At 32.3% G+C, this 27,890-nt stretch overlaps 1 protein-coding gene across 1 annotated transcript in view; it reads left to right on the top strand.

The window, feature by feature from the left end:
• The first annotated feature begins 3,038 nt into the window (after nt 1-3,038).
• LOC118449500 (alkaline phosphatase) overlaps nt 3,039-27,890 on the top strand; it is a 125,832-nt gene continuing 100,980 nt past the window's right edge. The window contains exons 1-3 of the mRNA XM_085655536.1: nt 3,039-3,167; nt 3,402-4,647; nt 25,481-25,803. Coding sequence (XP_085511662.1) covers nt 4,557-4,647; nt 25,481-25,803 — 414 coding nt within the window. The 5' untranslated portion in view covers nt 3,039-3,167; nt 3,402-4,556. The remainder of the gene's footprint in view (nt 3,168-3,401; nt 4,648-25,480; nt 25,804-27,890) is intronic.

Below are 27,890 nucleotides of genomic sequence, written 5' to 3'. Positions count from 1 at the left end.
CGACCGGTGTGGCGAAGACACGCGAAAAGATTGAACGTGGTTGATGTCGGACCATAGGTTGGACCAATGGGAGAAGAGTTACCGTATTCCATGCTCGAAGCGATAGTACTACTAGCCATTGCTTAATGTCCCTCGTCCGATGGGAATCGTTATTTTCTACTTACCAGTGCATTCCACGTAGCAAGTATTAAGTACCGCTTTGACACCGACGAAATCTATCACAATGACCACTGACGCGTTCCAACGTAGAATTCTTTCTACGTAACGCGCAGATCGTATAAGCATATATTGTTTCTCTTTCCTTCCTCATTTCCTTCCTCATCTTCTTTTCTTTCGTTTCTTTTTTTTGTCTTTCTCTTTTTTTTTCCCTCTCCCCCCCATCTTTTACGCTTCTCCGACTAGCAATCGGTCATTTATTATATATATATATATATATATATATATATATATATATATATATATATATATTCAAATAAAATACATTTCTATTTTAATATAATTAATTGTTGTACTCATTCGACACGATACGTGTACTCGTTAGAAGATATTCTATTAATAATCCTTTCCTTTTTTTCTTTTTTTTTTTTTTTTTTTTTTTTTTTTTTTTTTTTTTTTTTTTATTCAGCGATCGGAGATATCCAGCAAACAAACGTCACAAACGCGAGGCATTCGATCGGTCAAACACATCCGATGGAAGCCGAATGATTTTACGTACAAGTGGTGCTTTCAACTTCCGGAAGGTTGCGGTACGCGAGGCTCGATAGCGAACTCGCCGATGTTGCAGTTGACTTCAGCGAGCTCTGTTTGTCGAGAACAAACTGCCATGAGTCCGCGCGATGACCAATCAAGCTAAACTTTTTAATTACGATCGTCCTTGTTTCGTGCACCAACATGGAGACGGATCAACCTCGATGCATACAGACCGTTTTATCCTCTCGATCTCTACTCGTTTAATCCAACGTATGTATATACATGGAACCGTGTGTATCCTGCCTGTTCTGGTCATGAAAATTAAAAAGTTGTAACTTGCACATTATTTTGATGTAAGTGAGATAAAAAAGGAAGGAAGTTTATGGACTACCGTTCACGCGCTCTATTTTTAAGGTTTTTTTTTTTATCTTTATCGTTAAATGGTAAAGGTAATAGGTTGTAGAGTATATATATATATATACATACATATATTATAATTAAAAAAAGTTCAGTTTGAATATTGTCACGTAGATAATGTTTTATTAAATTTTTGATTATTTTCGACGATACAAAAGAACGTTTCAGTGCAAAGTAACATAATTCTAAGATAGATAGATACATAGATAGAGAGAGAGAGAGAGAGAGAGAGAGAGAGAGAGAGAGAAAATTATATGGAAATGTTTTATGTGTGAAATATATCTTTTTCAAATAAAACCAAATTTTATTCTATAAATATATTTTACGATCAAAGTGAAATCTTCGAAAGTTTCCCTTTCGAAGCAAGTAAATTTATATCGAACGATTGTGATTCTGCGCAACATGAAAGATAATAAAAATATCCAAATTTTTATATTACAATTAAAAGGGATATCCTGTATATCCTAAACAAAAAAAAAAAAAACAAAAAAAAAGAAAAAAGACAAAAAAAAAGCAAAACAAAAAAGAAAAAGAAAAAAAAGTATCCGAATTCAACTTTGAATTATAGTTATTAAAGTTATTATTAAAAGCCGATCATGTCGTCATGAAATCATAAAAATATTCAACAAATCATAAATAACTATAATGGCTCTGTCATTCCTTCCCTCTTCGATTTGCAAGGATGACGCGTTTAGTGGTCGCAGGAGCGGAGTGGCGATCGAGATGTGGTCGAAAAAGAGGAGATAAGTAGTAAACAGCAGTTTTGGTCGGACAGGAATAGCGCGACGGCGCGACGCTTCGGCGCAACTGGACGAATGAGTGTGAGAGGGAGGCAAAATGAGAGTGAGAGAGAGAGGGAGAGAGGGAGAGAGAGAGAGAAAGAATAAAAGAGAAAGAGAGAGAGAGAGAGAGAGAAAGTGGATGCATATGTGTTTGTGCGAGTAAGCAAAAGATAGAATGAGTGCATATATGTGTGCTTGGCGAGTAAGAGAGAAAGAGAAAGAAAGAGAGAGAAAGAGAGAGAGAGAGTGAGTGAGTAGAGTGGAAGAGAGATGAGAGTAGGGCGGCGGGTTGAATCGAGGTTGCTATCGGGCAGCACAGTGAGTCGCGCGATCCGTTCATTCGGGCTCGCACGGCTCGCATCGTCGCAGCTCGGGTACGTGCTGCTGCTGCTGCTAGTACTACTGCTGTTGCTGTTGTTGCTGACGTTGCCGAAACTGTCGCTGCCACTGGCGCCGTTACTACTCTTCCTCAAAGAGCTTCTTTACCGAAGCACTACATCTCATTCTGCTCTGTCTTATTGCCTTTTTCTTTTACTTTTTTTTTTGTTTTTTTTTGTTTCTTTGTTTTTGTTTTTTTTATCTTTACCTCACTCCTTTTTCTTATGTTTTTATTTTCATTTCTCTTTCCCTATTGCGCGTTATTCAGGAAATGAGATTTCTCAATATGACGATCAGAAGGCTGCCGTTCAAAATACTTTTCTTCACGCATGGACGAGTGTTCTTCATTTAGAAAAGTGAACGGACAGTACTTGAAAAGTACGATTAAAACATTCGTTCGAACCCGTATCGTTCTTGATAGTTCTTTCGAATAATGTGGTGTTCATGTTTAACACCTGGACGAGCAGTTTGAATGATCGAAAAGTGTATAAAAACATTTGGAAACTTCATCGATAATATTGAAAGTCGATTAGTTGGTGTTTGTTCGATGTGATACGATATATATATATATATATATATATATATATTGATATATATATAATTCATGTTGATATACGCAAGGACGAGTGTTCTTCAAATTCCAAAGTGATTTTAATAATTCAAATTAACAAATTATCTGCTTGGTTTTTCTCTTTGTTTCTTTCTTCTTCTTCTTCTTCTTCTTCATCTTCATTTTCATCTTTTTTTTTTTTCTAATATGAATCATCGAGTGCGGTACACTTTTGGATAAACTCGAAGAGGTCTGTTTAGTTTGTTTTCCCGCTCAGAGACGGGAGACGTGCATCGAAGAGGTTAACGAAGAAACGACAGCCAGCGATACACTTTGTGCGGTGTGTGAGTGTGCGTATTTGTATCTGTATGTGTGTGTGTGCGCGCGCGCGCTGCTATCTGGTCCTATCTTTGCTCACAGTGTCTTATTAGTGCACTTCCTTCCCACTTTCTCTCTCTCTTTCTCTGTTTCTGTTTCTGTTCTGTCTCCCCCCCCTCTCTCTCTCTCTCTCTCTCTCTCTCTCTCTCTCTCTCTCTCTCCCTTTTTGTTGCTCTCTCTTTCAACGGTATCATTCGGATTTTCAGTGATGTAGCTGTGTTATTCGTCGGGTGTTTGCAACTTCTCAAATTTCATGAAGTACGAGTTCGCGATATGAATTATTTTTGAACATTTTTCCCTATTAATAAATTTTCATTCGATTAACGTGTTTATTTCCGGTCAAAGCTTTTAATGAAGATTAAATTTTTTAATTGGAGGATGGACGTAGAAATGATCGGCGCACGTTGGTTCTCGTTGTTGATAATAACGTTGATTATTCATTGATAATGTTGTACGATAACGTTTGAAATTCGCGAGATGATTCGCGGTTTCGTTATTATCCCAAATATAGAAAATTCAACGACGAGCTATTGGGATATTTATGTTAACGTTGTTTGCATTCCTATCGGTGTACCGTGTCCTCCGTGTGTGTGTGCGGTGTGATCGGTGTGACGGGGCACGTGGCCAGTATGACTCTCAAAGGTCACATTATCGTTAGCGATATTTAGACCGTTGGATCTAATGGGCCGACGTTTAACAGGCTATAGCCAGTTAACGTGCGTCCATTTAATAAACACACTCAGTTCGTATGCGTCTGTTCCACAACACGGTATCGGGTTACTACGGTGTTCATCCCTTTCAACCTCGTCGTTGCGAAGTTCGTCGTTGATCATTCCCGCATACGGTACCACCATCCATTCGTTGCTCATTCGTTTCTGTCTCCATCGGTCTTCCGTGGAAGTGCCGTGAAATACGAAGAAGCATGAACTCGAGCAGAATGTTCACTTCTCTGGGGCCAACTAATTCGCATCCCGCCATTGATGATTACAGCGAGTTAGTGGATTTAAGAGGTCGACTGTGCGACGGATATTTTGGATTAAAATTAAAAGGATTTCTCACGGAGACAGTGTATGTATGTGCAGTGCCAGATGTTAGTTAAGTGATATTTGTGCCGAGAGATAGAGAGAAATAAACACACACACACACACACATACACATACATATATATTATATATATATATATATATATATATACACTCAATACACATAGAACAACGTGTATACAGTATCAGTGTGTCGAGGACAGTCGGATCTTCCTCGTAATTTCCGTGTCCCTGGTCAGCCCTAATCTGGTTTCGGCGTTATTTGCTAAAGGGGGAATGAAGGACAATACGTAGGGACTGGCCCTTCTCGTTTTGGAGATGTGCCGCTATCTACTGCACACCACCCTCGCCCTCCTCCTCGTACTCTTGGCGATTCATACGATCACCGTTGTACGAGCTGGCGAACAAGGTAACTATTATTGACGTGACTGATGCGAACGAGAATAAGACCGATGTCTTCCTTTCCTCTTTCTTCTTATTCACCGTCATTTTTTGATCTCTTATATACCCATTTTCCTTCTCTTTATCGCTGTATCATTTGATGTCCCCTTAAGATAGCTATTCTTGATCTCTTCTGGCTTTCTCTGACTATCCCAAGAGATTCCTATCCTATATTCTTTTTAAAATATGACATTTCGCTTCCATATAAATTCGCTTTACTTATTCGACGGATTTTCTCATCACGTGTCTTTAGTAAAGAAAGTGCACTCTTTCATACGCGTATATATATCGTAAGTACATACATATATGTATATACATACATTAGCTATGATTCACCTAACGAATCCTCGTTAGTTCGGACTCTTGGAACACGTGAGTTCACGTGAGTTAACACGGGTAGAAGAACCAGTACCGGTTTCTTTTTCGCCAATTCTCATGCATTAGCCTTTACCGTTCTTTCCGTCCAAGCTTTTACGAGTTTTCGTGAAAGCTAGCAGAGTTTTCTGAAAGCCTTGATTCTTCTTTCAAGCCACGTATTTTCATTTTTAGTTAGGATCACCTCCTCATCGTTCGACGTTCAACTACATAGTGAAACGTTTCGATATTGATCGGACAATATAGGAAATGTTCGATATTGGATTTCATTATGAAATAACATCAAGGCATTTTATCGACAGATAAATATCTAAGGAATTCATTTTTTTCATGTTGCTCTTCTATTTACTGTATCATAATTTTTATATTCATTGCCAACTAGGGATAACCGGAATATCTAATGATTCTGTCCTTTGTAATGAAGCAGCTGATTTGTTTTATTTATTAATCGATCCTGAGTGTATGAAAGAGAGACAGAGAGAGAGAGAGAGAGAGAGAGAGAGAGAGCTGATAATAAAGTACATTACATTGATGTATTTGTAAGTGTTGATTAAGTACAAATTTTTTATATCTAATACAAATGCTTTATATCATAGGGTGAAATAAAAACGGCGAAGAATCGCATATTTGAAAGAATAGATAAATAAAACTTACATTTCTATGGTATTTTCATTATACGGCTTTTATGGTTTTTCGTTTAAAAAAGAGATAATGCGCATTTACTTATCCTTTTTATCATTCGAAAGAAGAACAAGATGAAGCTTATAAAGCGTACATTCATTTGATATTGGAAAGTAAGATGAAAGTGGGATAAATCGTGCTTTAAGAAAAAAGAGAGAGAGAGAAAGAGGAAAAAAGAGAGAGAGATAATAGAATAGAATTTTGTTTATATATATATATATATATATATATATATATATATATATATATATATACACTAAAAAATTCTTCTTTATCGTAAATTATGTAAAAAAGAAAGCGAAACATAATTTGCGAGAAGAAAACATAAAAAATAATTCTCGCATAAGAAAACGAAACAGAGCGTAAAACGATAAGAAAAGAAAAAGAGAAAAAAGAAACGAACTTTAAAATTCTCTATAGCTTTTTTTTTTTTTTCTTTTTTTTTTTTTTACCAAGAAAGAATTAACGAAGGCCCATCTCCTGAAGTCGCTGAATTGAAGTAAAGTTTTGAGAAATTTATGAACTATATTGTATTTTACGATCGAACATTTTTTTCTTTTTTTTTTTTTTTTTTTTTTTTTTACATATATTTTGCCTCTTTATACTCTCTATAACGGATATACAATATGATTTTTTAATTAATACGATGAGATGAATCTAAAGCTGGAAGAAAGTTTAATAAATTTTCCCACGATATACTCCTTTCGTTCTGAAGAAGAATATCTAGTCAAATATTTTCTGTATTCCCTTTTGTAATTTATATATGATAACACGCTATAAGTTCAATATTCGTTTACATATTTGAAGAGATAATCGAAATTTATGCATATATTTGTGGTTTAGATCAGAGACTTGCAAACTTTCTTACAGACGAGAAATAATCATTTTTTAAAATCTTCTTAGTCCAAAGAACAAAGAGGAATTATTTGTTAATGTTCAATATATTTTGATAAAATCGTCGCTTTTTATTAAATATTTTCATATTTATTTGTTTGGTGGTTGATGTTTCCGTGTTGTCACCAACAAATATCAAAGCTTATTGCCCGTTTTTATTTGAATTGGTAAAGATCAAAGAAAAATATTTCTAGCGAATATTGTATAAATATAATTTTGAAATTGAAACAAAACAAAAATGTTACTCGTTGTTCATATTGCTAATACGTACGGAGAAAATGCTTTTTGTAAGTTGTTGAAAATTTTTTTACAATATGTAAAGCAACAAGAGTTGGACAAGAAGTACTTTGTTGTTGCATCATTGTGAAGGTAGAGGACAATGTTTCATTAGAAATATGCTTTCAATAAAATTCTATCCTATTCGATTGTATTGATTCGAGTATATTTATTTCTCAAATGTTATCAGATGTTTTCATTCAAAGGAACGATACATTTTTCATATCCATTATATGAAAAGTAAATATAATAACGATAGTAAACAATTGTTGAGAATATTGATATAGTAAGAATGAAAATTGTTTGACAAATAAAAGGAAACAAAAGAAAATGTAGTGATATGAGACAATTGATTCTAGAAATTAACTTTGCATATTATCTGATTTAGATTATGTGCAAAGTTTTTCTTTGTTCAATATATACATATATATATATATATATATATATATATATATATATATACATACGATTTGTCAAATAACTATCCTTCTTTGTGCTATGGCAGGAGAAAGAACTAAATCTGATTAATGGCGATGTCCCCTTCAAAGTACTCCCCTTGGGAAGTTACAACCTTCTTCCAGCGATCCTCCCACTTTTGGAAACAATCCTTATATTCAGATTTCAGAATAGCTAACAGACGCTTCATCGCGTTTTTTTTTATCCCCTCGAAATCATCGAATCTTCTTCCCTTAAGACGATTTTTCAATTTAGGGAAGAGCAAGAAATCGTAGGGAATCAGATTAGGAATGTATGGGAGATGACAAAGCTGAACAATGCGTGTTTCAAAAGAAATTGCTGGATAAATTGCGATGAATAAACAAGTGTGTCGTTAAGACGAAACACTAAATCACGCTACTTTTCCACAAATTTGATTTATTTCCTTCTCATTGTCAAAATTTGTATGTAATATTTCTTATTTATCAGTCTTTTATTATTAATTGAGTTTTATCGATTAAAATACGAATTCATTTTACATTTTCAAAAATTTTAGCAGATTACAGATTTTCCCGAAAGTGGGTCGCTTTAAACTGATGTACGATCATTTTTAAATCCTAAACCACTCTTTAATTTGTATATCACTTATGGATTTATTCGCCATATATTTTACGAATCATGTGGATGAGTTTTGAACACGAATGGCCCAAAATTTTGTGGTAAAATTTAATGCCTAGTTTTTATTCGATGCGTTCGGTTAGCGTGAAATGTAACGGGCATGGAAATTCAACGTTTACGTCAAAAGCGTAACATCGTCAACTGAAGACACAAAGGACCATACTATCTGGGCAAGGCACTCATAAAAGTTCCCGTTTTAATAATGAATATCTATTTTTAACAATAGCACACATAAATACAAAGTTAGAGCAGAAGGTCGTATATTTATCTGATAGACCACGTGTATACATGTATATATATATATATTTCTTTTTTATTTTTCATGAGTACATTTAGATTTATCTCGAATTCAATGTTCTTCTGGTCAATTTTTATTATCTTAACCATCGTCGTCATTTCTGTATTACGTAAGAGACAATAGAATCCTTTGTTCTTGATCCTCCCAATAGAGCAACGCTTCTACCTCCTTCTCCATCGTCAACATTGTCGTTTGCCTTCCTTTGAACATCTCGCAGCGGTAAAGTTTGAACGAGATGTTAACTTTATCAGAGGTATTCCAAGTTGAGAACACGAAACTATGCTCCCATGAGAGAGAGAGAGAGAGAGAGAGAGAGAGAGAACGCAGTGAATTTTTGTTTTCTTCACTGTCAAGCATATTTAATTTCCATTATACTTTTTTCTTCCTATCTATGATTTTCAAAAATTCTCCTTTGAATAATTTCAGATATCTTATGTAGTAAACGCCTCACATAGAATGTAGAAAAAATAAATACGGGACAGACTCTATTTAAGATTTTTTATTCTATTTATCAAGTAGATACGTAGCCTCAAGGAAAATTCTGATAGATATCTTATATTCGTAATAGCATAAAAGTCAGTTATTTCATTTAAAAAGGCTTGGGAACCTATTAAATTTTAGAAGAAGTTTTCTGTGAGAATAATAGAAATTAAAGTAATTGGGTTCTGCCGTTTTATTGTCAGAAATTACAGGCTAAACTTTCTTAAATGCTTTAAACGTTAATCGTTCTCGTAGCGACTAGTAATTTCAAATGTAATAATTCGGAGGAACGCTGTTGATGTTGCAAATGTCATGAAATTGGAAGGTTAAATTTCTCGTATCTTTTTATAATAATATTATTATCATAATATGAAGATGAAGTAAAAGAGAAAAGGAAAAAGAGAAAAAGAAAGGAAAAAAGGAGGAGGAAGAAGAAAATTCCTTGGTTAAAGTGAAATTTAAAACAAAGGAATAAGGGAAAATAAAAAAAAAAAAAAGAAAAGAACAAAAAAACAAAAAGAAGAAAAAAGAAAACGTTGTCGATGAGGGATCGAAAGCGATCGTTGTCTCGTTTCAACGTGGAAAAGTAGGTTCTCATGACGTTGCTATCTTCCTTCGTGGCTTGTAATTGTACACAATCACGCGGAGAGCATCGCAACGTCAGATACGGGCGTGCCCGTATTACCTTATATCTTATGAGATTCAACGTTGATTACCTCGACTATGGCCTCGTACAAAATCCGAACTGTATACCGTTTCCAGTAATCTTCTACGATCTTGAGAGCCCACTCCATGGTGCCCGCTTTATATCCGACGTGTTTTCGTGCATAGAGAACCTTTACTGACTTATCGCCTTTTTAACATGGATCTTTTCCCTCGATGATTTTCGAAAAGGATTTATGTTTAGTACGGGCGCATGGTAAAAATTTCTGATTTTATTTTCGATCGAATTAAAGGGTCAGAAAGGTGGACGACTAGGGCGGGATTTGATGCGTAACGAGGAAAAAACAAATGATCCTCTTTCGAAAAATTTGTTCCAACATCCACGTAGGAATAATTTTCAATTGATTCCATTAATTTTTCGTCAGAGCTCCTCTTTTGTTTTTTCTCTTTTTTTTTTGCAAATGTTTTTTTTTTTTTTTTTTTGCAAAGAAGTTCTTACGAGTTTATTATTAAAAAGAAATAAATGAAATGATGCGCTTTAACATTTTGCTAAAGACATAAACTAGAACGTTAGTTAGTAATTGTAATGTACGTATTCATTTGATTAAGTTTCAAGAACATCTTGCAAGAACGGTATACTCACTGTGGCAGCTGTCCAGGCCAATTGTATTAAACTGAACGTAACAATGACGACGTTTTGGTCACTACTTACTTACTTCTCTGGTTAGACCAGTTAATTCTATTAAACAATTTCAAAGAGAGATAAATACCCAATGGAATATTTATATATCATAAATATTTCATACGTTTGATTGGTCGAAATATTTGATAATGAGACACGTAATTATGTGTCGAATTGATCCGTTATATTTCTAAAAAATTCAAAACAAAGTTATGCATATTATATACGTTCTCTTAATTAAATTGTAACATTGGAAAAAGAATCGTGTACTGTTTGGTGCCAAATGAAAAGGCATCGTACATTTTTCATTTTATTCGAGCACTCCGTCGGTCGGTGTCGGCCTTGGCGACAGCCTGCAGTATCACTAACGTTGAAAAGAATGAATTGCAATAAGCTTTGTTGTCTCTCGGATCCTTTCCCCTTAATCTCATTTCTCCGTTTTTCTTTCCCCTCAACTCATCTCGCAATCCTCTCCCTCACTTTTTCTTCTATTTTCTATTTTCTTTTTTCTTTTTGTTCTTCCTTTTTTTTCTTTTTTTATTTCACCTCACATCTCAGGTCTCCTTTGATAAGAGATACATTCGATCATAATCGTTGATAATTAATCACATCCGTATCTCATTATTCATCTTTCATTTCGTATGTTTTTCGATCTAAATAAGTTTTGCGATTACCTAAAAAAAAAAAAAAAAAAAAAAAAAAGAAGGAAATTGAAAATTAATAATACAACGTAAACAATAATACAACGAACTATTCCACGTATATTTTTTTAACCTAATTTCTTTCGTTCTTTCCCTATTCATTTGTATTTTTTTTTATTCGTTCTTGAACGATAGAAATTACAGTAAATCAAGAACTTTACGCAAAGAAGGAAAAAAGGGAGAGGAAAAAAAAAAGAAAAAAAAAAGAAAGAACGATTTTTCCTTTAAATCCGTAATGTATTTATTATTAATTTGACAAAAGAATTGTCTTGCTGCAAACATATGTCGAGGAAATTCGAATATTAAATAGGAACAAAGGAAAATCAAGAAATAAATTAATAAATAAAAAAGAATTAGAAAAAGCAATATATATATATATATAAACAACGTAAGAAGAAAGTGACACTTCAAGCAGTCGTGCCTAAAAGGGAATTTAATTACAGGCGAACCACTCGGGCAGGGAGTTTTTTTTTTCAAGTGTGTTAGCTTTTGCCCATTAAAATACGCGATAACGTGGTGGGACGGAGGTTAAAAACAAAGCAAGAAAAAGAAAAACACAGTAGCAGCAAAAGCAACATGCAATAGTAGGTAAAACGAACGTACCAAACGTTATTAATATTCGCGTTGTACCATCGTCGTCACGTTTTCCACAATTCCAATGTTTTTCTTTTACGTGAGCGTCGACCGTTAAGATTTCATCGGAAATCGCAAAGTCATTATGCGTGAATCGTTTTTTAATCTTTTTTCCGACATCTTTCTTCTTCTCTCGTATTTCTTTATAAGAAAAGGTAACAAAAAAATAGAACTATAAGAACGAAATATTCGCGTCTTTTTTTTTTCTCTATTGATTTTTTGCTTTTTTATATTTATCATAACAATGCATGTGTATATATATATATATATATATATATATATATATATATATATATGCACATGTACAAATGTATAAATACGTATATGTGAACATAATTGAGATAAAAAGAATGATAAGAAAAATGAATTATTATTGTCTAATAATATTCGAATTTCTAATCGAGTAGCAATCAATGCCGATGTCTTTGAGATAATCATGGGAGCATCAAACAATTACGCACCTGCGCTAGTTTCGTGCTGAGGACAGCATTTCTAAGCTTAATGCTTGACAACGTTACGATAATTGACATTATTGTTTAGAACTAAATTAACAAACGATCTATGAACAATGGATCTTTATTGATTATACGATTCGATAAGGTTTGATATGCTATCAAAGAAATTAAATACTAGATAGTTTATATACCGAATACATGTTACATTAACAAGATTTAAAATAGATTTTCCATATTTGTTCATTAAACGTTAATAATTGTTCTCGTTAACTTTATGTGTTTTTCGTATAAATTACATTGGAATTGGTTTTGTCAAAGATAATTTCATCTAAATTAATGATACGAAAATACAGAATTGTATTCTCTCTCTCTTTCTCTCTCTCTTTCTCTCTCTCTCTCTCTTTCTCTCTGTCTCTCTCTCTTTATCTTTTAATTAAATTTTCATTTCGGATGAAATTTCAAACGTATGATTTTTGAAATATGTATTTCAGTTGTAACAGTTAAAACTTTCTGTTTTGACCTGTCACCAGCAGAATTCTTTATCTCGGTTTTTCTAAAAGCGAATATTAATATCGATCAATGATTAACAAAAGGAAAATAAAAATAAGAGAACTTTTAAAAAATCTCTATGTTCTCATTGGAAAATATTCTGCTTAATTATGTTCGTCAAATATCAATGAAAATAAAAAAAAGCAATAAAATTAATGATGTATGACTACGTAAGATCCATTTGGCCTTTGGTATTGTAAACAAAATCGTTCGATACGAACGAGGGTTAGTCAAAGTTTGTAAATTTTCATCGTTTCGTTCTTTTGATCAGCGAGCCAATTATTTTCCTTTCCAGTTCACCCTTACACTCATCTAACACTGGTATTACGCAATCCTTCTTTCCGCACCCCTTCTACGACTTAATTATTCATCGTGCTAACTCTTGTTTCATGAACATACCTAAGTACATATATATATATATATATATATATATATATATACATATATACATATATGTATATACCAATATATATACCAATCAGTGGAAGAAGTTCGAAGCTCTTTCTTATCGATATATATATATATATATAAATATGTATATATATATATATATTTATATATATATATATATATAAATATGTATATATATATATATATTTATATATATATATATATATATAAATATGTATATATATATATATATAGAGAGAGAGAGAGAGAGAGAGAGAAAGAGAAAAAGAGAGGGAAATAGCGTTGTTGAAATTTCGATTTAACTTTGAAACTTTATAATTTTATAATCAAGCGACGTTGCGAAAGAGGTATTATTATATATACATATATGTATCGATAGGTTCGTATTATATCATCTTGTTCGAGAAGGTTGAAATCTTAAATTAGAAAGTTCACGTAACATTGAAAATTTCTAATATACCTAAGTGCTCGAGCACTTGCTTGTTGCGGATAATAATAGATCATTACCCGAGGCATGCATAGATGGAATAGGTATATCGAAAATTCAATGCTTTAACCCTTACGTATATATATACGTGACATGGAATGGCTCACGGGGGTCTCTCTAATCTTGGATCAGTCAGGATCACATTGATAGATCTTCTATATTAGATCGATATTGCCGGGTATAGATATAATGATCGTCGTATAACTTTCGAAAAGAACTTTCCGAGTTCGAACGATGAATATTCATTCCTCGTGTTCCATTTTATAAGTGTGTCATCATCGTTGTCATCATCGTGTTCATTCGTTCCCCTTTTCCGCACAAATAGTTCGGTCGGTAGAATAATGAAAAATTTAATCTTTGATTAAAATTACATAGAGCTTATTACGCGTAACGAAGTTGGAAGTACGCGAAGTGGTTATCAAGCATGCACGGAGGAAGAGAATTTTAAACTCGGAAAATTGTTTTTACGTGCAAATTTGCTGAAAAAGAAAGAAAGAAAAAAAAAAAAGAAACTGAGAAAAAGAAAAACAGAAAACTCTATGAAAGGGTTAAGTCAATGTTCAGTTTTGTTCGTTCTCTGGGTAACTGTGTGTAACTTATAAATCAGAACTATGAAAACACTTTTGAGCAAATGCGCGTTCTGCATTTTTTAACTCTGTGTATAAGATTTTTACAGGACAGTCGTAGATACGAACCATGAGATTCGATCGGTACGTCGATTTATGGGCCATTTGTGTACGTCGTTCGTCATCGAGAATCAACGTTTATCAGTCCTGCCGATATCTCGACTTTTATCTTTACTTTTGAGCGGAAAAATGTCGGCTTTGTGCGACAGAGTGTGAGAAAAAGAGTGAGAGAGAAAGAGAAAAAGAGAGAGTGAATGAGAGAGAGAGAGAGAGAGAGTGAAAGAGAAATAGAGATAGAGAGAGTAAATGATATATATACATATATATACATATATATATATATATATATATATATACATATATATATATATATACATATATATATATATATATATATATATATACAGAGAGAGAGAGAGAGAGAGAGGAAGGAGTGGTTTGATGGTGGATGAAAAGTATGCCATCTCACTTGCCTATCGATAATTTTTTCCGACAGCATCTATCGAATATCCGTTACCAATTTATTTTGCGATTTCAATTATGAAATATCGAGTGAACCATTGGATTGCTTTTCTTTAAAGCCGTTTCATTCGTTCGATAAAGTTTAATAAAAAATAAAAAGTCAAACAAAAAAAAAAAAAAAGAAAAAAGAAAAAAAAGAAAAACAAAGAAAAACATAAACAAAAAGGGAAACCAAGAAAATAAGAGAAAAGGAAATGTTTTGACGAATGTTTAATGATAAGGGTTAGAAAAATAAGAAAGAAAAAGGAGCAAGATGGGGAAGGAGGAAAGTGGGAAGAAGATACAAAAAAAGAAAAAAAAAATATAAGAAAAGAAAAGAAAAGAAAAGAAATGAAAAGAAACACACGAAGTAAGGATTAGAAAACGCGGAAAATCCAAAAGCCACGGCGAACGCGTTTATTTAAAATGGAATGCGTGCTATTTTATAGAACAGCGAGTTAAATAGAGGAAAATAAGCCACAATTGGAAGATTTTTATTTTTTCTCTTTCTTCATTCCGTATTCACTTCGGGAAGTTTCTTTCATCTTTCAAAATTCCCTTTAGCCACGAAGACGCGAACTTTCCTAGAGTAAAAACTGAATCGAGTGGGGTCGCCTATTTCGTGAATGCATTTTCCATCATTTCGTGGCGTTATCGGATTTCGCGGGATACGCTCTTTCGCACGTAAGCTTTTATCCACGAACGTTGCGTAAATTTTTCGGTCGCGAGATGAATATAAATCTTTCCCATTTGATGTCGCGTGTCTTTGGGACACACTCTCTCTCTCTCTCTCTCTCTCTCTCTCTTTGTCTCTCTTTCTCTGTCTATCTCTTTCCTTTCATCAGGCGAATAATTTCGTTTTATCCTTTCTTCTTTAAAAGAGAAAGAGAATTCGAAGATGAGATGGGATATATTAATATATCATGATAAATTTTTAAAACCAAGGGATATTTCTTCTTTCTCTTTCTTTTCCTTTTTCTTTCATTTTGTATTACAAATTATTTTCGTCAATCTAAAATTTTTCGTCAATCATTTTACGTATTTATTATTTGATTGAATAGAATATAATAATCTTTTAAATATTTATAAGTAGTTGTTGGAAACGAAATTGATTGAATTAATAATCTTCGAAACTAGAATACATGCATTTGATGTATACATATTTATATATATATATATATATACACACATATCTATATAAGTACTATGTATCATAGTCAATGATTTTGAAGTGAGAGACCTTCGCACTTTCAACTTTGTTAATAGTTTTTCACTGTAATACCACCGGCTTATCGGTTATCAGAGCTTGTCGTTAAATGGACTTTCATCGACCTTCTCTCTATCTTTATCTCTCTCTCTCTCTCTCTCTCTCTCTCTCTCCCTCTCCCTCTCTTCTCCTCTCGAGAATAACGTAGCGTAAATCGTCCTGTCTTTCGAAAGATATAAATCCTATTTATCTCAGCCAGCATTTAAGGCTTACCTTTAGAGAAAAGCTCTCTTACTTTCTCTCTCTCTCTCTCTCTCTCTCTCTCTCTCTTTTACTCTCCTTTCTCTTTTTAGATTTTGTAGCATTCTAGAACTGAATCCTGAAAGCTATTGTGACTCAATGTTTCCAACGGCTTTGTAACAACCCCTGACGTATTTCTCACGCACGTTTCGTTTCTCTTGTTACACACTGAGAGTCCAGAAAATAATGGCAACAACAATAGCAACAACAAGGAACACCAGATTATCTCAGTGTGTTTTCTTACGTGTCGGTCACGTTCTTAGTTTATAGACCAGCTTCACTCTCAAACACGTCCCATTCTCTTCAACAGACTTATCAGAAGTTGTAAAGCTTAGTTTAGCAAGGACTCAGTGAGGACTGCTATTCCAGGCCCGTTAGTTCTCTAGACTTTTATCGACTTGCTCGAATGACCGTTGTCCACTTAAATCAAAAGCTCTTATCGTGTCTCGCGCTGTTTATTTCCTCGCAATTTTTATTTCTCCCGTTCTTTTTGAACCGACGCTTATATCCCTTTGGGATCGTAAATATCCCGGGATCTCTTGCCCGACATTATACTTCTCTTAGGCTAAATATATCTTGAAAAATAATGTTATAACGCTTTCTCCGTTAATTACAAATTATTTTCAAATAATGCATCCGTGCATTTATTATTCATGATATTTCTCTATATTACACTTTTTCTTTCGATCTTAAATCAATTTGTCGATGCAATATTTTACAATGTTTTTCTTTTCCTTCTTGTTTTTTATTATTATTATTATTATTATTTTTTTTTTTATTTAAAGAAGATAACGCACGTTTGTCAGTAATTACAGAAATTGACGTTGTAAAAAAAAAATCTAGAAGAATTTTTATTATTTATTTCTTGTCTAAGTAGTACTGCAACAATTAATATCATTGAACAATGAGAAATGTATGTATGTATGACTTAAGGCCATTTTAATGATCATCATCCTTATAAATTTTATTATATGTTTGAAATATTTGAAATAAGACATTTCGACATTGTTGTAGATGATCGTAAAAATATTTTTTCTTTTTTTTTTTTTTTAAATTGTCTGCAAAATAACACGAACATATCATGGATTTTAGTAACGATTTTACGGATTAATTTGTAATCCTATTGGTGTCAAACGTTAAGTTTGATCTATATCGTATGAATCAAGCGTCACGAATGATGATTTTCTCTAGAAATTAATTTCCCTGAAAGTAAGGATTAGAGGCGGCGTATGACTGGTATTTCCTAGAACCAAGCTTGCACGTTTATTTCAGTTAACAAGCTTCTGTTTCCGTCGTTACTCACTATCGTTTCGTGATGTTCATTGAATTTGACGACCAATACTGTACGTTACGAAGTATTATATTCACCGAAGTATAACATTCACTTATCGTAATCTTGTTAAGTTGCTATTAAAATTAATAAAATCTCGTTAGCTTTAACATTCTGCTCTTCTTTATTAAAGGAACTTTCATGATTTCTCTCATTCTCTCTTTCTTTCTTTTTTCTCCCTTTTTGTAGTTCATAGAGCTTAAAGTACCCAGATAAAAAATTACCGGTGTAAGAAGATATCTGTTGGAATAATGTATGTATATGCCGTAAGATAGAATTAAGTCCATGTAAAGAGATTATGAAAGCATGAATTATATATTGTAAAAGGACAATTCGCTCTTTAAAGGTACATACCTTCTCTTCTTTTTATCAACTTTTTTTCTCTTGAAAAAAGAAAAAAAGAAGGAAAGAAAAGAAAAGAAAAAAAAAAAGAACATTCATCGTTCCGTTTCATCGTATATTTCTATATATCTATCTATCAATGATGAATCATCGAAGAGGATTCGTTATAATAATTTTTTCAACTGACGTCCATCTTTTTCATCTCCGCGACTATGCACGTTTAATGTAACATAACTTCCGATTTAGAACGGGCATAATTCCGCGGATTTATGAGGCGCGATATGAGGTTCCTCCTGTAATTTCTCCGAGTGAGATATACTCACGTACATATTCACGCTGCATGTGTCATGTGTAGATAAGTATATACATACATACGTACGCTCGCGCGCTTTTACATGTGTGTTTTTAACGAGATAGAAGAGTGTATAATTTTCGTGAGTTTCATTATTTTACATAACCAATCGCAATCCTTCTAGTGTAAAGCGAGTACGAGGATCACATTAATCCGTGCTCGTTGAATTCCAATTAGAATATATCGCTTTTTTCATTTCTTTTTTGCGGACTAACAGATGTTAGTATATGTGTGTATACGCGTCTGCGCGCACGTACGTGCTTGTATGCATTTTGATAACCTCGTATTTGTTGGTGAATATATTGTATATCAAAATCAAAGAATTATTTACGACTTTGAGAGACGTAACTGCGAGAGATGCATACATTGATACATATATGCATATATATGTATTCATATACGCTCACGCACACACGCACACACACACACACACATATATATATGTATATATATATATTATATGTACCTATATATGCGTACATATGTTCGTTAAATCCGTTTCATGCTCGGTCGAATATTTCGAATTTAAAGCGACGATATCTTGAATAGCTGTGCGAATATCGCTATCTCGTTCGGTCAGATACTACGAAGTACGCGCCTATGGATGCTCGCTTAAGTGGAAAATGGTAATAGGACGGTAAAAGAGTGCGGTTCGGGGCGTTGCTGCGTTTTAAACTCGATGAGTCGCGGTTATTTTGCATTGTAGATTCCAATTGTCCAACGGCGACCACCGGGAAACGGAAAATCTCCCGCGGTAAGGGAGGAACGATTTTTCTTTTTTCTCTCTCTCTATCTCTCTCTCTCTCTGTCTCTCTCTCTCTCTCTCTCTCTTTTTCTCTTCCTTTTTCTTTTTTTCTTTTTTTTTTTTTTATTTTGCCTTTCCTTTCTTTTATCCCGGTATCGTTCTGTTCGCTACCTGGAAACTTCATTCCGAACGCGTCCGAACTCGGAAAATTAAATTAGTTGAGATTCGACGGTTTCGTTTACGTTTGGTTATTCATAGCTCGAACAACGAAGGATCATCTGTCTCTTTCGAAATCGTTTACTTTTTCATGATCAGTCAAATAATTTATAGCAGCTACGAGTAATGAGGTATCATTTGGTTTAATTTCTTCTTTTTTTTTTTTCTTTTTCTTTTTCTTTTTCTTTTTCTTTTTCTTTGTCTTTTCTAATAACTCGAAAAAATGGACCATCGTCGGCGTTTTTTTCTTTCTTTCCTGTCTTTTTCTTTTTTTTCGGTATCAATTTTTTCTTCTTTTTTTTTTTTTTGCAAAAGCAGTTCAGTTATTCATCGACAAATTACCAGTCCATCCTTGATCCAGAAATATCCTCTTCCTATGACAGGAAGTACGAGTTAGTCGATTCCCCTTGGGAATAGCCGGGAGCTGTTTTCGAGATTTCGAAAACGCTTGGAGAATATCGGTCCAAAATCGAACACATTCGCGAGACTTCCGTTAGCAAGATCTTAAATCGAAATCCCCGAATGGATTCGTTCGGATAGAGGTAGAAAGGTGAATAAGTACTTACGATAAACAAGGTTTATTTCGAAAGTGAGTAACATTCGTTTAACCATTAACCCTCGAATGACTCGTGAATAAAGTCGTAGATTTTAAAGTCATTTAAAGTCGTAGATTTCGTTTCCATAGGGAACGAAGACCATATCATATAGAAATTAAGTTCAAGCGAAACTTGAAGCTAGTTATTACCATCTGGGAGCCATTATTATGATGCTCATCGTTGATTATCTATGAACATTTAGGATATATGTATGAAATATCTCGTGAATCAAATTTTATCCCTTTTTATTTCTATTATCTATTAAATTTTCTAACTGACTATGGAAGAACGAATGTTTTTAATAGCTCGCATAGGCTGAACAAGCTCAATTCCATTACGTTACGCTCGTAATTATAATCATAAATATGAACCGGCTTGGCTGCAACGTATACGGGAAAAGGAAAAAAAAAAAGATAGAAAAAAAAATTTCCAAAAAGGGAAAGATGGAAGAGGAAGGAGGAGAAAAAGAGAGAGAGAGAGAGAGAGGGAGAGAGAGGGTGGAGAAAAAAGATTAAAAAATAAAAAATGAATAAATAAAAAAGATCGAAAAAAGATGAAAAAGAAAAAGAAGGGGGAAAAAAGAAGAAGATAAAGAAAGAAAAACCGTTCAAAGAGTAGGGTAGGGCAAAAAGCGATAACGACATGCAGGAAAAGCAAGCAAGCAGCTTTCGGCCGATTAAAGGAGAGGTCGCACGTGCGAATAAACACGAGCTCTTGCATAATGCTTGCACCGGTGCTCTCGTGTTTAGCATAGCATGACTTTCATCATAAACTAACATAAGCTCACTTGTCACAAGCTGTTTTCGCCGAGTAGTACCGTCGACAAGATGCAATAAGTTGGATCGAGCGGGTTACATAGGAGAATCTAGCGTCTCGGTGATCAAACGGTAAAGCGGATTCGGGCAACCTTAATCTGACGAACAAACGCCTTGGATGAATGCCGAAAGCGAGAATATCTCCTGGGATTAAAATCTTTTGAATATTTTTTAAATCTTTCGAATCTATTCAATAAGACCAGAACAAAGCGAAAATTCGATAGCAATCAAAGTTTGCAGATTCGACGATCGGTTCTTACGATATGAACAGAATTTATTACTTCTTATCTTTCATTCGTACATTTATTTAATTTCATGACATCTTTTTTTTTTTTATTTATTTATTTATATATTTTTTTTTGTTTTATTTCTTTTTCATCGAAATGCTAATCAAAATATATAAATACGTATAATATACGTCGTATCATTTTTGTATTGGTTAAGTAATTCGAAAGGTCTGTCCAATAGGGATTTTCTTATTAAAATCTTTTATTTGATCTCTAAGGTAAGTTATATAGTTCTTTTTCTTTCTTTCTTTTTTTCTTTCTTTCTTAGAATAAGTAGAATAAGTATTGTACTTTCAAAAGTTATTCGAAGTTCTCCCTCGGGTATTTTTCAGTGTGGTTCGGTCTTCCTCTCCATCTTCTTTCATCTTGAATTGCTCTTATTAGAAATAAGCTGATTGTAAGTTATTAATATTTCACGTTCATTAAACCGATGTATTTAACGCTATTAAATGTAAAAGAGAGGAGATTTATTTCGACTGAATCAACGTTCGTTCGTCGAAAAATTTCACGTGAATCTAATAACGAAAAATTTCACGTGAATAACCAATGAAATTGTTTAAACATCTTTTACATGAATCTTTTAACAAGCCGTTATAGTTTTTATACGAGAAAGTTCATTAGAATCGAAGATTGGTACGGATCGATCTTCGAAGTTAACAAAGTTGTTTTTAGAAGAAAAAGCTCTGTCTGTTTTTTTCTTTCTTTTTTTTTTTTTTTTTTCTCTCGCTCTTAGAAAAAATCCTGCTACATTTTAAATTTCTACCAACAGTAGAAGCGAGTTAACGGCGGAAGCAAAAAGAAATCTGTAGAATCGCGAATCGTTCCTCCTACGGTCTTAAAAAGAACGAGAATAGAGCCAGGAGGAAGGTTTGAATTTTGCATGAATTACAGTTGCGCCGAAGCGATTCTTGAACCACTTCGAATCTTATTTTCCATATAGAAGCCTTCAAAAGAGATTTCATTCGTTCGATCGGAAAGAACTACCTTTAATATCTCGTTTCTTCGAGAATGTAATTTCCGTTTTAGCTCGTTTAAAAATTCAAATGGATAGAACGGTTTCTTCCAATTAGTTCACTATCATTACTGGATTCGAAGAGCTTTGATCATTATAGAAAGCAATTATTTACTCTTATTTACTTATGACCGAGAATTATTCGGAATTTACTATCGTGTTTTAACAGTTATATCAATATTTGCCATTAATATGTGGTGAAATTTTCAAACGAACGTACCGAACGATAATATCAGTGTAAACTTATGCGAATTATTCGTCGAAATTGCGATATTTGATTTTACGTAGCGTATGACAGGATTGTTATTTCTTTTTTATTTTTTTTTCTTTTTTTTTTTTTTTTATTTATTTATTTATTTATTTATTTTTTTTTATTATTATTGTTATCATCAGACAATGTCTATTTCAACGCCAGATTCTCTTTTCATTTTTACAAACAATAGCGTTGTTGGCTGGCATAGATGGATGAATCGTTATTTTCGCAGCATCCTTCAAGGGCTAACGCAAACATGTTTGACATTACTATTTGTCTTTCTTTCTTTCTTTCTCTCTCTCTCTCTCTCTTTCTCTCTCTCTCTCTCTCTCTATCTATCTATCTATTCATCTATATCTCTCTCTCTTTCGTTCTTACGCAAACATCGAGATCTTTTAAACTTTACCAAACGTCATTGACTCACAACCGACTAAAGGTTCCAACTATTTGTCGTGGACATTGGTGTTTCTTTTTTTTTTTTTTTTTTTTTTAAAATATCGATCGAAATATACCAGAGATATCATTTATTCGATAAAATATTTTTAACCGTTTAATCAGTATTTACAATATAAAATTAATACGTAATATAAATGATGTAATCCTGATGCAATATTGATACTTTATTATTCATATTAATCGATATATTCATATGTACTGATCATACATTTTATAAAATATTTCGTGCTAATAAATAAAAATATTGATGAAATAAATGAAATCGATGCAATTAGTAGTTTAAATGATGGATTTCGTTTAATGTAAATTGTTTTTATTTACACGAATTATAATTTCGTATTGTGATTTTATATTCAATCGATTAGAAATTGTTTACTTCTTAAAAGAAATAATTGAAAACGATCTTGTTTTTCTATTCGTTTTGTTATTGCATTGTATTTTGAATGTATCAGAAGTCGATATTAATGGTAATGAAAAATTCATTTAGGATATTATGATGTTTAATTAAGAGAGCTACTTAAAAAATTTATCCATCTTTGGCTAACTCTCATAAGGGGATGGAGAACCCTCTCGAAAATCTTAAATGGATAACATGGGATAAAAGTGTTGTATCATTTGAAAAGAATCTTTTAATTCTCTATAGAATTATGCTATTTCTTTTCTTTTCTTTTCTTTTCTCTTTTTTCCAATTTGGAGTCAACAATTTCTAAGAAAATGCGTTTCGACGTTTCAGATTGAAAAACAATTTTTTATTTTATTAAACGTTGAAAATATGTATCGCCGAGCTCTATACGGTAATAATAGAGTCTATTCCGAGTGTTACGTCGGACAGTTGTATTAGAACATCCGGTGTAATTTGACAGTGTATTCTTCGACTATACGTTGCCGAAGTTCTTCTATTCAAGCCGGTTGGACGGAATATATTCCGGATTTTAAACATTCCCATAGAAAAGAAAATTCAAGGCCGGAACGATCACAATGATCGGAAAAATGCTGGTTTAAGAATTGTTATATCGGAATTGCAATTGTGAGGAAGTTCTGTCGTGTTGAAAAAAAATCATCACTTTCGGCATATTCAAACTATTTTCAATGATTTTTATTACGATCATTTGGGGGAAGGGGGATAAGGGGTGGAGGTAAATGTAGCTTTCAAATAAATCTCAATAAAACTCTCCGATCAAATTATATGGTAAAAAGAGTGGACCAACAATTTTGTTATCCAAGATAACGGACCATCGGTTTATCGAAATAAACCGGATGTACTACTGAATGTTCGACACATAGAAAAGATTATATTATTGTATGGAGAATGACAATACGCATTTTGAATAGTTGTTTTCAACTAGAAATTTATAAATTCATATTCTCGGATATTGTTAGCTCCAAAAAAGAAAAAAAAAACAAAAAAAAAACAAAAATGGCATCACTGTAAACAGAATGAAAAAAACCTTTCAAATGATATGCCACTTGATTTCTATTGTCATTTAAGATTTTTGAGAGGGTTGTTAGCCCTCTTAAAAAATTAGATCAAAATAGGTGAATTTATGATAAGTATCGAGTCCTCCTCGAGAACAAAATTGATTTATCTCGGCGTTTTTTTTCGAAAAAAATCATTAAATTTCATAACAGTCCTAGTGAATCCTTATTGTTGTCATTACGCATATATGCATGTATATGTATATACATATACATATACATATATATATATACACACATACACTAACAGATGTGGTAACATTAACTCAAAACAACAACAGAAGACAAATAGAAATATTCAATATATCATAGTGATTAAAAATAAGAAATACTTATATTAATTTCTATTAATTTTTTAAGTCTCATAATATTTTAACATTAAACACGCAATTTAATCTATGAATTAAATGTTCATACACATTCAAACACACACACAGAGACACATATATATATATATTTATAAATCGTATAAATTCGATGTCGATATGTGTCACATTGTTAATACATTTTCTAAAATTAATGATAAGACGATTTAAAGAACAATTTACGGATTTCGCAATATTTTCCGTATATACCTACTAGCAACATAACGACATTAGAAATAGAATTTATTTGACAACTTAGGATCAATGGGAAGTTATAGATAGCGTGTGGTACTTAAACTTGTCCATTAGCGGCTACTAGGGCGAGTATGGTGCACTAGGTAAAGTGTAATAGCTGGGCTTTTAACCGGTACAGTTGAGAGGAAACAGTCGTCCAGCAGTCCTATACATGCTTCCGGCGATGTTAGAATTGAACGTTAAGCAAAATTGCCAAGGCAATCCGAATCATTTCAGATTCTCGGTTACCCCATAAACTTCCCAAATCCGTAATACGGTGTTTAGAATTTGGAGTTTCGATAGATATACATTTTGATGTCTATTAATTCGTTCTAACAATTGAGCCTTGTTTCTTATTACTTTCGTTAAAGGAAAAGAACAAAAAAAAAAAAATAGGAAAAGAAAATATAAATCTAATCGTTAAAACGAACCAATCAATTTTTTTTTCTATAAGAAAATAAAAGGGACGATTAAGAGAGTTCTAATTCATTCTTACAGATACATGATCGATAAAATAATCCATGTATTAATAACACCTTATCTTTTCAAATTATAATTTTCCAATCTCATTGTCAGTTTCAAAGCGTTACGATTAAATTTAAGATTTCCCGAAAGAAAGATCTTCGAAGAAAAAATTTCAAATATTATTTTCCCATGAATATTCATACGATAATATCTTTATCTTTAAAATTGAAATGACATTGAAATTATTCATCAAATTCGAATGTTATTTTCATCCTTGATTAAATATTATTTAATATAATTGGGGCCACAGCCTTAATCCCATCTCTTCTCCTTCCCTCTCTACTATCGACAAATTATAATAAAAATCATTATCTCTCCTATGACTAAATTCGATCATTGCCGCATAAGTTGGAAAAAAAGTCGACAAATTCGTAGCGATCCATAAGAATCGATGAAGTCTTTTTGCTCGAAGGGATTCAAGCGTGGTGGTGGGAAAGATGAAAGAGGTTTCTGTCTGTTCAACAGAGAGGGAAGTCTGGTATGAAGGCGCTAGACGTGCGATCGAGGCACGAATCCGTGCGGCTACAAGCTCAAACGGAGCAGGAACAGGAGGAGGAGGAGGAGGAGGTGGTGGTGGTGGTGGTGGTGGTGGAGGTGGAGGTGGAGGAGAAGGAGGTGGAAGCATACCATCGAGTACCGTAGCACGCGGGGTCGTCCTTTTCGTTGGTGACGGCATGAGCATGAGCACGCTTACTGCTGCGAGAATACTCTCGGGTCAACGTCATGGAAATACAGGGGAGGAAGCTCAACTCGCATGGGACAGCTTTCCAGCGGTGGCACTCTCTCGCGTAAGTCGTATATTCTTTTGCAAAATAATATAACGTTAACCTATTTCATTTTTATTTTCGATAAATTAGATACCAAGATAAACGGTTTGCTTATTGAACTTTTATGAATATAATTCAAGAAAAATATGTTGTCTGGTTATATCCTATTTTTGAATTTTTCCCTTGGGAATTATTATCGAGTAATCTAATAAGGCAATATGGCTTATAAAAGAAGAAAATTATTCTCGTGATTTAATAATGTAAAGATAAATCGCAGAATATATATATATATATATATATATATATATATATGTACTGATATATATATATATATATGTGTGTACTGATATATATATATATATATGTGTACTGATATATATATATATAGATGTATTGATCAGTTATTATCTAATTATTGGAAGGAATGAGAAATCTCGAATTTAATATAGTATGATATAATCAACAAAACTAATTATTTTTAATTATTATATCGATAAATGTGAACAAAATAATAAAACGATGCGATTAAATTTTCACCTTAATAATAATTTATGAAATACGTTCCGTAAAAATAATTTTGCCAAATTGAAAACACGAGGAAAAGTATTTTTTACATTGTTTAAATAATTTTACGTCCATATAAATATTAAATTGATTATTATTGTAAAAATTCTAAGGTAAGAGATTAAATAAAACTGATTGGCGATAACAAATCTATTCGATATAATCAAAAATAGCAATTTTCATTATTTAATTATTGATCGAATTATTCTAACGAAGAAAGAAAATCTTTTAAATTCGGACGAATCAATATGTATGTAATAGTTACATAAATAAGTTCTATATTGGAAAATAAAAATATTATTAGTTTTATATCTACACGTGTATTAACTTTACTGTAATATTTTTGTACATTTGACAATTCATTTATTTCAAATCAAATATAATTTTATATTCGTTAACAATAAAACGTAAGTGTTATGTTAAAGCATTAAAAAAAAAAATAATAAAGCTATTTTTATTTATTTATAAATGTATAACGACTGCAGTTATTCAATCACACGAAATTCAAAATAAAATGAAAGATAGTCCAATGATTGAACAATTTATTTTGTGTTTTCTTATTTTTCGCATCATTGAATAACAGCTCATATAACATACTTATTAAATATAAATATGATAATATCGATAGACAAGCAAGGATCGTATAAGTAATAACGTATAACAAATTCGTAATTAGAAAAAAGAAAAAAGAAAAGTCTTTAAAAAGTTCAATGCGATTAATCGCTATAATAGCTTATAGTAAATTATTCTAAAGTTTTCCAAGATAAGCGATAAAGAAGCTTGTCTAATAATTCGATTTATTTCAAATTGACACTTCAAGAGATAAATAATATTAAAATGCTTATCGTTTTAAAGGAATAGTTTTTTCCTTTTTCTTTTTCTTTTTTCTTTTTTTTTTTTCTTTTCTACAAAATAATTCTTTCGATTTTTGTCACATTTATTCATTCACTTATTTCATCCGTCGTATACCATAGAATTTATAAATAATATTTAATAGATCACGATATTAAAATAATAACGTAGAATCAAGTAATGAATAATTAATAATTGATATTATATTTATATAATTAATTTATGATATATTGAGAATCATAAGATAGATCATTTAGAAATCATTTTATATTAATAACAATAATCTTCAAATAACCAGACATAATTGATTTGATATATACATACATATGTATATACACATATTTATTATATTTCCACAGTTATATAATCTTCAAAAATTCAATAATTTCCATTTCCTTGCACTTTAGTCTTGACATTATCTTAATAATAAATTCAAGATGATGTTAATGAGTAAACGATGAGAAAAACAAATTTCCAGTTCAGTACGTTTATGAGTTTATATATATTAATCGACTTGAAAATACATATTATTGACTGGTCACTGAATTTGTCACGTTTCAACAGATTTCCATAAAATGATAATTTACAATAACAATGATAATATATAATATAACAAAATATATACATTTCAATATTTTAATGAAGCAATATAAATACGAAATATGTGTATGAAATACGTAAAGGTAACGATA

The sequence above is a fragment of the Vespa mandarinia genome, chromosome 3 (assembly GCF_050613455.1).
Source record: "Vespa mandarinia isolate Hongniang chromosome 3, ASM5061345v1, whole genome shotgun sequence".
Taxonomy (NCBI): domain Eukaryota; kingdom Metazoa; phylum Arthropoda; class Insecta; order Hymenoptera; family Vespidae; genus Vespa; species Vespa mandarinia.
The sequence above is the reverse complement of the archived record's forward strand: the minus strand, read 5'-3'. Positions and strand labels throughout refer to the sequence as shown.